The sequence below is a fragment of the Myotis nattereri genome (assembly GCF_964212035.1).
Source record: "Myotis nattereri genome assembly, chromosome: 3".
NCBI lineage: Eukaryota > Metazoa > Chordata > Mammalia > Chiroptera > Vespertilionidae > Myotis > Myotis nattereri.
Genome location: NC_138077.1, coordinates 149,341,143 through 149,353,296, shown reverse-complemented (window position 1 = coordinate 149,353,296; position 12,154 = coordinate 149,341,143). Strand labels below are relative to the sequence as shown.

At 39.2% G+C, this 12,154-nt stretch overlaps 1 protein-coding gene across 8 annotated transcripts; it reads left to right on the top strand.

Moving 5' to 3' along the window:
- The first annotated feature begins 1,451 nt into the window (after positions 1 to 1,451).
- On the top strand, positions 1,452 to 10,371 carry LOC308516733 (uncharacterized protein). 8 transcript variants are annotated; one of them, XM_081087809.1, is made up of 8 exons: positions 1,496 to 1,543; positions 2,400 to 2,630; positions 3,075 to 3,257; positions 4,550 to 4,661; positions 4,979 to 5,175; positions 6,020 to 6,074; positions 7,441 to 7,619; positions 8,973 to 10,371. In XM_081087809.1, exons 4-8 carry the CDS (start codon positions 4,562 to 4,564, stop codon positions 9,126 to 9,128), a joined length of 687 nt encoding a protein of 228 aa, XP_080943935.1. In that variant the 5' UTR covers positions 1,496 to 1,543; positions 2,400 to 2,630; positions 3,075 to 3,257; positions 4,550 to 4,561; the 3' UTR covers positions 9,129 to 10,371. The 8 variants fall into 8 exon arrangements, with proteins under 8 accessions (XP_080943933.1, XP_080943935.1, XP_080943934.1 ...); XM_081087808.1 differs by having other exon boundaries at positions 2,391 to 2,630; XM_081087810.1 differs by having other exon boundaries at positions 2,359 to 2,630.
- The last annotated feature ends 1,783 nt before the right edge of the window (positions 10,372 to 12,154 follow it).

The following is a 12,154-nucleotide window of genomic DNA, read 5'->3' as shown; positions in this document are numbered from 1 at the left end:
CCCAGTGCACAGATTCGTGCACATTGAAAGGAAATTAATTAGAAGGTGGCCGGCAGAGCAGAACTGGATGATACAGGCTGGACACACTCAGGAGCTAACCTCCCGATGTCTCTCCCCCCGGCCGCCACACCTGGGACGGTGCTATGGCTTGAAGGGCGTCTGCAGAGTGAGCGGGGTCCCTCCAGCAGGTGGGGTCGCTCAGCCTGGTCTGTGTGGATTGGGCCAAAACCGGTTCTCAGACACCCCCTATGGGTCCTAGAGTGTGAGGAGGCACACTGCAAAGCTGCAATCACTCCACAGCTCCTGCGTTGAGCATCTGATGGTCAGTGAATGTCATAGTTATTTGTCAGTCAGCTGGTCAGCTGGTCGCTTAGCCTTTTATATATATAGATATGTAACAACCCCAACAATACATTTTGATAGTTATTAATTTGTATGATTTTCCGTTTTTAAAAAGGCTGAAGGAGAAAGAATAAATGTATAGGGCTTGTTATAGTAACTTTTTCACAATCTCTGTTTTTCTGTATTCCTATGAGTTCACGTTAACATCACATGTCATCTCCGTATTTCAATAAGCTGTGAAACCATTTACCTATGAAATAGGCCCTGCAATACAATTATATACATATTGTCATATACAATTGCTTCTTAAACCACTTAAGAGGAGAAAGGAGAGGAAATCTGCATTTACACTGTCTTTTATCATTACACAATTCCCTTACTGCTGCTCTTTGTTTTTCTATATGGATTTGTATTACCATCTGGGGTCACTTGCTTCCTGCTGAAAACCTCCTTTTGTGTTTTTTTCTAAAGTCAATTTACTATAAAGTTTCTTCCAGTCCCCACACTGTTTCAAATAAAACCAGTTCTTTGGGGAAGAAATTCAGAGATCTCTGTGATTAGGGACTGCCTCTCTCCCTGGGAAAATATCTCTGAGCCACTGCTTCTCCCTGGACAGGGGTGGTAGCCTGTGGTCTTCTCTACTTGCCTCTACCAGGGTGGAAATTCCTTCCTACAAGTCAGCCAGAGGGAGGGTGAGCCGGCCAGGCAATCTCAGCCTGCTGTGCATCAGCTAGAGCCTTCACTCTATGAGTGGGGCTGGGTGCAGGTTGGGAGCTCCAGCCTCCAGGAATTTAGTCTCTGCAACTCAGTGCTGGAGGCCAGGAGAAATACTGGTGGCCTGCCTCTCCCAGTGACACACCTTATCCTGCATGAAAGAGGGAAAAGGAAGCCACATCTTGTTGACCACACCCACCAGGAGCAGAGCTTTTGTTAAACTGAACTAGGTAAGAAATTCTGTGAAATCCAGGTACCATTCCGTTTTTACAGCTTTCAGAAATTCCTTTGATGGTTGTTGAATCAGTGCTTTGTACTCAGTGCTTTCAGTTTCACATTACTCTAAGTCCTTCACTTCTAATTAATGGGTCTTCAGGAATTCCGGAAAGTCACATGACATCAGACAGGTGAATAAAAACCCAACCATCAGGTGAAAGACAGAGAAGTGGCAGATACCACTCCAACCTACATTGAGGAGAAAAAACAGGTAAGAACTTTATTTTGAAAATCCCATACATTTTAGTCAAAGATGTAAGCTTTGTTTCAGAGAGTATTTCTTGGTTTAGAAGTAACCCAGGTTCTGGTTGCCAGGTGGGAGGAAGGATGAGGCTGGGGGAAAATGGGGAAGGGATTAAGGATACAAATTGGCAGTTACAAAACTGTCACAGGGATGTAAAGTACAGCCTAGGAAATGTGCTCAATAATATTGTGATGATTATGCAGGCTGCCAGGTGGGTACTAGACCTATTGGGGGTTTCACTTCTTAAGTTATAGAAATCTCTAACCACTATGTAGTATGCTGAGATTCATACAATATTGAATGCTAGCTGTAATTTAAAATAAACTCTTAAAAATAAAATAAAACATAGCCCAGGTCCACTAGATCCACTTTATTAGTGCCAACTGCTTTCTGATGCCTTACAAGTAGAATTTGGTCCCACTATGTTACTAAAATGTTTATCTTTAAAGAACCCACTCTGGTGCATCGCTAAAGACATTTTGTTTGCCTGACCTCTCTGTGCTCTCAAGCAGTTTTGTCCCAGCTTTCTGGAAACTCTGCCTCTGAACTCCTTGGCTTAGCATGAATTTCATTCCTCACCTACTTCTTTAACAGCATAAAAGCAGTGTCCTTTCCATTTTGATTTGGGTTCTAATCAACCCGACCCTTAACTACTGGCTCTAATATCTTCATTATTTTTAGATTCCAAAGAGAACAGTCAGTATGGGGAGGAGCCAGATGCAGGATGAGTGAGGGAGGGAAGGAAGTGCTAGGACAGCTGAGAACTTGTCCCCTGTCTGCAGCACCCAAGACATGAAGGTTTTCACTAAACTAGCTCTTCCAGGCCCACGTTCATTAACAACAACAGCAACAACAACAACAACAACAACAACAATAACAACAACACGTGCCCAAGCACAAGCCTCACACTGGAAGTGCATGCTTGGCACTGGAGGGCAGAGGGGCAGTAAGAGGCTAGTACTGGGCCTGGCTACCAGCAGCTCAGAGGCTGGATCAGAGGCCGGATCAGAGGCCTCTCTGTGAAGTGACCAGTGCTCATCTACCTTGTCTCCAGGTGAGCTACCCCTCTGGCACCCTCCCAGAGCTACACAAACAGCCCTCCATGGGGGGGGGGGGGGGGGAGGGAAGAAGAGGAAGGGAAGCATCCTCCCTCAAATGCCAAAAGGGCTAAATCCTTCCTGGGATGGATAGAGTAAACCCCATCCACTTGCAGAGGCTCCTGGTGGAGTCTCTCCCCCTCCATCTCCCTGTCCCTCCTCAGACTGTCCCTGCACCACAACCACCATCTCCACCTCACCTCCAGGCACTGGAGAAACTGAGAGAAAAGGTGGTCCTTAACTTACAAACAATTTAAATCCTGAATGGTTGACTCTGGTTATTTTTTATTTAACAATACTTAATATTCCAAAGAGAGCACAAAGCTGTGTGATATAGAATAATTCAATTCATCACCAACTGTTAGAACTAACTATACGATCTTAGAGTATTTATTTACCAGGCATTACAAGAACCATCTCAGAAAGTCCTGTCACACTCGCTGAGAAGTCAAGGCTTGGGTAGTTTTCACCATCACTTCAGATGACTGACTCTCCTGAGGAGGAACTTTGGAAACCAACTAACTCCACGCAGGAGAACTATTTCATTTTACTTGTTCATTTGAATTTAACAGCTTTTGGATTGGGTATTTCAGTTTACTTACATTTTTTAAAAATTTTGTTAACTTTTCTATTCCTACCTCAAATTTTAAATATTCAGTCCAAGAAATAAACTCTGTAATTCCTCCTGGTTGTATCAAAGCGCTAGAAGATTAATGTTTTACTCCCCATCTTTGCTCCCAATCACCTTTAGACAAAAAAGAGAAATGGTACAGAGAAAGTGTGTTAAAAAATTTGTTATTTTCTGAGAAAAAGATTTTAGACACATTATTATTTGTTGGCAATTTGCAGCTTACTGAACATACATACACATTTTAACACAATCCTAACACTACATTAATCATAATTATTGAGACCTTGTGTGTTACCAGACCCTACAGGAATGAGTCAGGCAGGAATTCTTGCTTTATCTATCACACTAAGGAAATGCAGGCTCACAGAGGTAAGTTCCTTTTCCAAGGTTACATTGATGTAAGTGATTTGAACCCTGGTAGCCACTCCAGATGTCACTGTTCAGTCCAAATCCACATTTTCATTTAGAACTTTACCTCCCTGCCCTCTTAGACACTCACTTTTAAATTAATACTAACATAGGATTCAGTATTCAACACATGATTTTAAGAGCATTATAAATTTTATCATATATCTTATCTCCCTAATGATGGTAATGACAAAGAGATTGTAATTTTTAGTGTTGCCATTTTATGGAAGAAAAAACTGAGACACAGAAAAATTACTCTTTCCAGTGCACACAATTTAGGAGAGCATGGGACACATGAATGTTGTTTAGGACTTTCTTTGAGAAAGGGAAGAGACAGTCAAAGCACTTTGACTGATTTCTGTCCCTTGATTGCATGAAACGCCCACTGTGATGAATACACTAAAGTAGGACCTCTACCAGCTGTGGGACTCTGGCAGCTCTGGGCACTCCCGAAATTACCCTGGCTACAGCCTCTCTTCCCTGTCAGCCCAGAAACAAAAAAATATCTTTTCATTCTAGTTTAAATAAATGAATTCCTGCCTCTATAACTGTATCTGGGTCTATAAAGGTCTGTATCCTGGTGTTTTGAGAGGGAGCCTCATTCTTTGTCTTCTTCCGCTCAAAGTCTCCCCTCCTCCAGCTGCTACAGCTCCCAGGATTCACTACACTTCTCCTCCTCAAGGTCACAGAGCACATTTATTTCTGTTTTTCTGAGAGGCCTATTCTGACGATGCTCTATTAAAATTCAGCCCCCGTGCTCCCTAACTCAGTTCCTGCTTGTTTTCTCCTGAGCACTTGCCATCATCTAATATACATATACTATACATGTGCTCCCAGTTTTCTTAGGAAATGGAGGAGCTCCAGAACTTCAAGCAGTCACAGGCTGCAACAAAGGAATCCATCCTGCAGGCTGACAAGGCCCTCACTGCTGGGGAGAAGGCTCTAGCAGGTACAGGGCAGAGCTGTGATCAAGGAGGGCAGGGCGGGTTCCTGCAGTGAGCTTTAATGTGTGAGAGCAAATCCTTCTTGAAACAAGAAGGATTAGAATAACTTGGCTAAATCTAAAAATAACCAGGTGAGTTTCAATTGCTCCCTCAGGCAATCAGTGCCTTTCCATCACATTCTGAAACACGTTTTGCTGGTATTGTTAGTAAGAATATTGAGAGATTCCTCTCTGACATTACAAAATCATTTTAGTCTCTTACCTTTGATGAGTACAGCTAGGTATAGCTGTTATTTTCTCTCTGTAAAACCACTGTGAAACAGCTGAACAGGCCAAGAAGGAGGCAGTGGAAAGGAAACAGGAGCTTCTAATGCAGAAACTGAGAGAAACACAGCAAAAAATGGAGGCTCAAGAGAGAATCTTCAAGAAAAGCATAGCCCTACTGAAGGAGAAGATGAAGCTAGAAAAAGAAAATGAACATAAAAAAAACCGGGATAAAATGACGGAGTACATGCAGAGTGTAAGTCTGGGTGTGGGGTGGGCAAAGTATAAAGGTAAGTAATATGGTTTCTCATGAAGGGAAGAGCAAAAGTTTTAACTAAAGTTACAATGATTCCCTGAAATGTCAAGTTAACTGGATAATTCTAAAGTCCTAAGTCTTTAAGACTAAGCACCTTCTGTGGTACTAGAGTTTTGGGAGGTCAGTTAACATGCTCCAGGCTTCCGAACTGCTGTTTGTGGTGATTATAGAGTTTCCTTGTGCCCCCAAGTGACTGACTTCAGTTCTTAGGATGTTTGGTACACCCATCAAAATTACCTGATATAGTGCTAACTGGTCTCAAAGTCTCAGATTACACATGATATGAAATATGGTTGGTGAAAATTCTAAAATTTGCTGCATTTGTTTCCACATCAGCCTGCTTCTTTCTACATGTCCAGAGTAAATGCATTTTTTGTCCCTGCCTGGAGTTTGATTGCCAGTGTTCTCCAGAGTCAGCAGTTCCCATATGGATAACATGGGTGTGGCCATCCTACTTCAGTGGAACTGAGAAATAGAACTAAACCTCCATCCCTCCCAAGGAACATCTCTAGGACTGAAACACATTCCTGGCATAGTTGTCAGGCCTGACCCAGACCCAAGCCCTCTCCACTCCCCGTGGGATCCTGCTAAGGGCACATAGGTACACACTCCTACTACCAGATCTAAAGGTTTGGAAACACTGGACAAAAACATCAAGGAGCTATTTTAATTCTACAATGATTGTTATTTGGGTGATAAAACTAAATTGAATTAATGCATTATTGCTGGGTTCTGCTTAAACTCAGTCTTTATTTCATAATTCTACCTTCTGCTGCATCACTAGGTTGAAGAGTTATTAAGGAAACACCAGAAGAAAGAGATGCAAAGTGAGATTGATGGTGAGAACAGCTAAAAACACTCTGAATATAAAAATAATAAATTGTACTTCAAAATTAAGAACTCTGCTTTTGAAAAAGCAGACTTTTCATTGAATGAAAAGGCCAGGCACAGATTGGAAGTAGCTATTTTCAAATCAAACATCAGGTAAAGGACTTGTATCCACAATATTTCAAGAACTCTTAAAACTCAACAAATGTGTCACTAATTGGAAGAGCAAACATCCCAAGTATGAGGAAAAAAATGATACAATTTGAACAGATACTTCATCAAAAACATATATTTGGATGGCAATAAGCACATTAAACAGCATCATTAGTTATTAACAACATAATTGCTTATTAGAAAAGTGGAAATTCAAGCCACAATGAGATACCACTATGCATTTCTAGAAAGGCTAAAATTAAAAGGACTAAACATCTCAAGTGTTGGTGCGAATGTGGAGCAACTGGAACCCTTATACCCTGCTGTAGGAATGTAAAATGGTAAATTGCTCTGGAAAACAGTTTGTCAGTTTCTTAAAAATTTTACAAATACCTATCATGCAGTCTAATAATTTGCTCCTAGATATATCCTCAGTAAGTTGAAAGTTTATGTACATACAATAACTTGTTTGAAAATGTTCATAGCTGCTTTCTTGGTAATAGCCAATAACTGGAAACAAGCCAAATGTCCATCAACAGATGGACAACAAAATTTAACATTTCCACACAAGAAAATACTATTGAGCAATAACATGGAATAAACTAATAATACATAAAACAATGTTACAAAAATAAATATTCTGAGTGAAAGAAGGCAGACAAAAAAATCTACATATTGTATGATTCCATTTATGTAAAATTCCAGAAAAAGCAAACTATTCTCTAGTCACAGAAACTGGCCGGTGGTTTTGCCCAGTGATGGGGATGAGATTTTATGTTCAGGAGGAGGGCCAAAGGGCATGAGGAGATGTTTCAGTCATAGGTATGTTCCTAACTTGATTGTGGTTTGGTTTGTCAGGTGTGTACAAGTATAGTAGATAGATAAAAATGCATTTGGCAGTAAATAGTGTTACCATTATACATCAATAAAGCTGTTCAAAAAATATAAAATTTTAGATATATGGGAAACCTATAAATTTTGTCAGCAACATTAATGCACTGGAAATCATTATTGTAGTGCAAATAATAGTTTGTAGCAAGTATAGTTCATAGTTCAAGGAGATTTTTAACTGTTGTTTACAGTTGTCTTTTGCTTCCTCAGTGCAAAAGCTATCACAAGAGGTTTTCTCTATGAAATAAGAATAAAACAAAAAAGATGAGGTGAAGGCAAAATAAGCCATAACAATTTCACCCTCATGTTTCTCTGCTTATTTTTCTTTGTCAGTGCAACGTATAAAGGCTGAATCTGAAGCAACTACAAGAAAAATATTGGAGGAAGTACAAAAAAAGAATGAACAGAGGTGGAAAGAGAGAGAAAAGAATGATCAGGAACACCTGAAAAGACTTGAGGAGATGGAGAAGGAAAGGGCAGAGGAAGCAAGGAATGCAAAACATAAACTTCAGGTATTTAATTCTGTCATCGCCATTTTAACTTAAACTGTACAGAATCAAAAACGTTGCTTAGAAGGAAGAGCATTATGTCACTTTTCTAGCCCAATCACTTGTAGACTCTACATTCTCTTACTGCTTCTACCTGTTACAATCTCTGGTTACTAAAGAATAATACTTGCAGGATAAAATCTCATGGAATCCTTTATTATTACATCACTAATAAATAATAATTGTTCATTACCAGGCACTATTCAATGGCTTTACGGTCATTCTGTCATCTAATTGTTATATTATGTTCTAAGTACTATTATAATCTTATTTTTAAATGAGGAAATTGTAATATCATGAGAGATAAGTATTGTTTCTGAGTCCTGCCTTGTGGAAGAATAGCTATTCTATCTATCTGACTGAGTGGAGTTCAAGGTATTTTTGTTTCCTCAGTACCTGGTGTAACTTTATCTCTGCAGGCACCCTAATGAAGTAAGACTCTGTGACCAGCTACAGAATTAACCATGTAATTACATACCCAGGCTGCCTGTATCTTCTTGTTCTCTAGGCTCTACTATGAGTCATTGTTGAGTCCAGATGTCCACTCAAAAATACAATATGGACTAGCACAGGCCCTGATCTCTTCAACTTATTTGTTACATTGCCACCAAGTTTTGGAGAGTTGTGTTAAGTTTCCTGATCAATCATCTGCCATGATTCTGAATTATGTAGTAAACTTCCCAATGGAATTCACTAATCTTTCTCACCTTCTTAGATATATATTTGAGAATCCACACCACCTAGATCAGAGTTGAAGGAAAAAAATGATTTATTTTCCAGGAACACTATGATGCATGTGGGTGAAGAAAACCAAGAGTAGGATCTGGGTCACTAATATTTTAGTAACTATGAGAAAGAACATTTCTGTAGCTAAACAAAGCCCAGAAATATTATTGGTTGGCATAGGAGAACGTGATATGGTAGAAGTTAAGAAAGGCACATAGTTAAAAATAAAATTGAAAAGCTCATAACACGTATGGGCAGGGGAAATAATTTGGCAAATGTGGGAAACAGTTTAAATTGTGTGAGTTCAGCCCTAACCGGGTTGGCTCAGTGGATAGAGCATGTGTCTACAGACTGAAAGGTCTCAGGTTTGATTCGGTCAAGTACATGTATCTTGGCTGCATGCACATCCACAGTAGGAGGTGTGCAGGAAGCAGCTGATCAATGTTTCTCTCTCATTGATGTTTGTAACTCTTTATCCCTCCCTCTTCCTCTCTGTAAAAAAGTCAATAAAATATATTAAATAAATAAATAAATAAATAAATAAATAAATAAATAAATTGTGTAAGTTCAGTCTCCACTTTTTTTTTTCAGGAATGTGAGCAGGAAAATGAGCAGGAACGTGAGCAGCTTTTTGAGAAGAACGAGGAACTTATGTCAAACAGTTGCCTCTCAACTGAAATTGGAAACATGATGTTTGCATTATTTTTTGTTTTGTTCGGCCTCACCCTACAATATTTTTTCCGTTGATTTTTAGAGAAAGCAGAACTAAGGGGGACAGGTGGAGAGAGAAACATCAATGTGTCTGTGAGCCAGTGCTCTATCCACTGAGCCAAACTAAATAGGGCTGATGCTTGCAATTTTGTTGAACCATAAAGTTTTCAAAGAAGAAATAAACTGTTAAGACAATGTTTGTTTTTCTATAAAGTGATTCAGTTCGTGTTTAATTATAGGAAGAGTGATTAGCATGATTCTATCGGGATTCAATATTTGAAATCAGGCATATTTAATGTGTCTAGAGACACATTAAGTTGTATAATGGGATGCATTTTACAATGAGGAGATATCAGGCGGCTTATGTTCAGGATAGACTTGTTCTCCCTCACATACCTCACCCCACTAGACATCCTCAGTCCTATACTATTGCTCAACGGTTTTCTTTGGTTTTGGGACAGGTTTGGGGAATTGTGAACTTAGGGCAAGGATAATGGAAGTGAACAAAGCCATGGAACACATTGATCATCACTCCTGACAAGAAGTCTATGGCTCATGGGCTGGCTACAAATAAGGAAGACCTGGGACAATTGATTGCAAGGTGCAGACAGAGTATAGTACTTGGTGGCTGTACTTGATTGGGTGGTGGCTACATGGTCTGTGGGCACAGATGGGACTCTGTGATACTGGTAGAAGAAGTACTTGCCTCTGTGCAAAATGGATTTATGTGTGGATGCTTCACCCTTCCTCCCTACAAAATTTTTCTGGGTAATTACCGTCCTGTCCAAAGGCCACTCACCTCTTTCTCTTCTACTCTCTTTACTTAGTCTATTTTCCCTCCCACAGTACACAGAGTAGCTTCTATAGTCATAAAAAGGGGAGTATTAACTCAAACTTGAAATAAATTTATTTTTATTCCTCTGAAAACCTTAACTATAATCCTGTAAAACTTAAACTAGACTATTGTTCTCTCTGCCTTTCTGATTTTGTGTTGGGACAATATTTTGAGGGGGAAAATGAATGTTGACACTCAAATCACACCATATGCAAAATTAATTTGAGATGAATCATAGTATTTTTTAAAAATATATTTTTATTAATTTCAAAGAGCAAAGGAGAGGAAGAGAGAGAGAAATATCAATGATGAGAGCCAGCAACCTGGGCATGTGTCCTTGACCGGAATCAAACCCAGACCCTTCAGTACCCAGGCCGATGCTTTATTCACTGAGCCAAACCAGCTATGGCTGAATCATAGTCTTAAATGTTAAAGTTAATATCTAAAAGAAAGCTTTAAAAAAAAAACAGAAGTAATTTTTCATCTTGGGGAGATAAAAGTTTCTTAACACCACATAGAATGCACTCTACATATAAGAAAAACAATTGTTAAATAAATCTTCATTAGATTTAAAATATTCCATGGCTATTATCAACAGTACAAGAGATAACAAATGCTGATGAAAAGGGAACCCTAGTGCACTGATGATGAGACCAAAATTGATGTCGCCACTATGAAAAACATGAAGATTCCTCAAAAAATAAAAATAAAGCTACCATATAATTAAGCAATTCCACTTCAGGGTATTTATCCAAATAAAACAAAACATTAACTCAGAAATATAATATGTACTCTTATATTCATTGCAGCATTATTTACAATAACCAGGATACGAAAACACTCTAAGGGCTCATCAACAATTGAATAGATAAAGAAAATGTGACCTGACCAGAGTGGCTCAGTTGTTGAGCATTAACCTGTGAACCAGAAGGTCACAGTTCAATTCCCTGTCTGGACACATACCCAGGCTGTGGGCTCGGTTCCCAGTGCAGGGCTGCGGGAGGCAGCCAATCAATGATTCTCTCTAATCACTGATGTTTCTATTTCTCCTTCTCCCTTACTCTCTGAAATCAATAAAAATATGTTTTTTAAAATAAAGTGTAGCATACATATATAATAGAAGATTACTTAGTCATAACTAAAAAAGGAAACTGCCATTTGCAGCAATATGGATGGATCTTAAGAGCATATACTAAGTTAAATAATTCAGAACAGAGAAAGATGAATACCACATGATCTCACTTACATGTGGACTCAAAAAACCCAGGCAAGTTATTTACAGAATAGATTGTGGGTTGCCAAAGGCAGGGGGTAGAGAGTAGCAGAGATGTGTAAAGGAAGTAAAAAATGCCCAGTCGTCATGGCTCAGTGGTTGAGCGTCAACATATGAACCAGGACGTCATGGTTTGATCCCCGGTCAGAGCACATGCCTGGGTTGCGGGCTCCATCCCCAGTGTGGGGTGTGCAGGAGGTGGCCAATCAATGATTCTTTCTCATCATTTATGTTTTATCTCTCTCACACACTCCCTTCCTCTCTGAAATCAATAAAAATATATTTAAATGATTAAAAAATATAATTCCTTAATTCAGCGATTTTTCAACCTTCTTTTCTAAAGGCATACATAAACTAATTCCTAAGAGTGCTCTTTTAGTAATTCATTCATGTGTGCCATGAGAAAAGAAAGATTGAAAATCGCTGCCTTGCCCAGCTGGTGTGGCTCAGTGGTTGAGCGTTGACCAATGAACCAGGAGGACACTGTTCAATTTCAGGTCAGTTGTGGGCTCAGTCCTCAGTGTGGGCATGCAGGAGGCAGCCAATCAATGATTCTCTCTATCTCTTTCTCCCTCTCCCTTCCTCTCTTAAATCAATAAAAATATATCTTAAAAAATAAATAATAAAATCATTGCCTTAAATCAATTTCACATACTGAAACTTTATGCCCTTAAATAATATCTCAGCTAAACGTACAGCCCCTGCAACCACCAATCTAATCTCTGCGCCATTGACTTTCATTGTTTCTAATTCCTCATAAAAGTGGTATCATGTAGTATATGCATCTGACATATTTTATTTAACATAATATGAACCAGGTTCATGAATATTGCCACAAATTGCAGTATTTATTTTTTTAGGCTGAATTACATTCCATTGTATTTAAATACCAGGTTTTCTTTATCCAGTCATCCTTCAAAAGATGTTGAGGTTACCTCCAAGTCTTGATCCTTG

Coding starts and splice junctions, on each gene's coding strand:
- LOC308516733 (XM_081087807.1), top strand. CDS start 4,562: ATGGAGGAGCTCCAGAACTTCAAGCAGTCACAGGCTGCAACAAAGGAA. Junction 4,662..4,978: donor TGGGGAGAAGGCTCTAGCAG/GTACAGGGCAGA, acceptor ACTGTGAAACAG/CTGAACAGGCCAAGAAGGAG. Junction 6,075..7,440: donor GATGCAAAGTGAGATTGATG/GTGAGAACAGCT, acceptor TTTCTTTGTCAG/TGCAACGTATAAAGGCTGAA.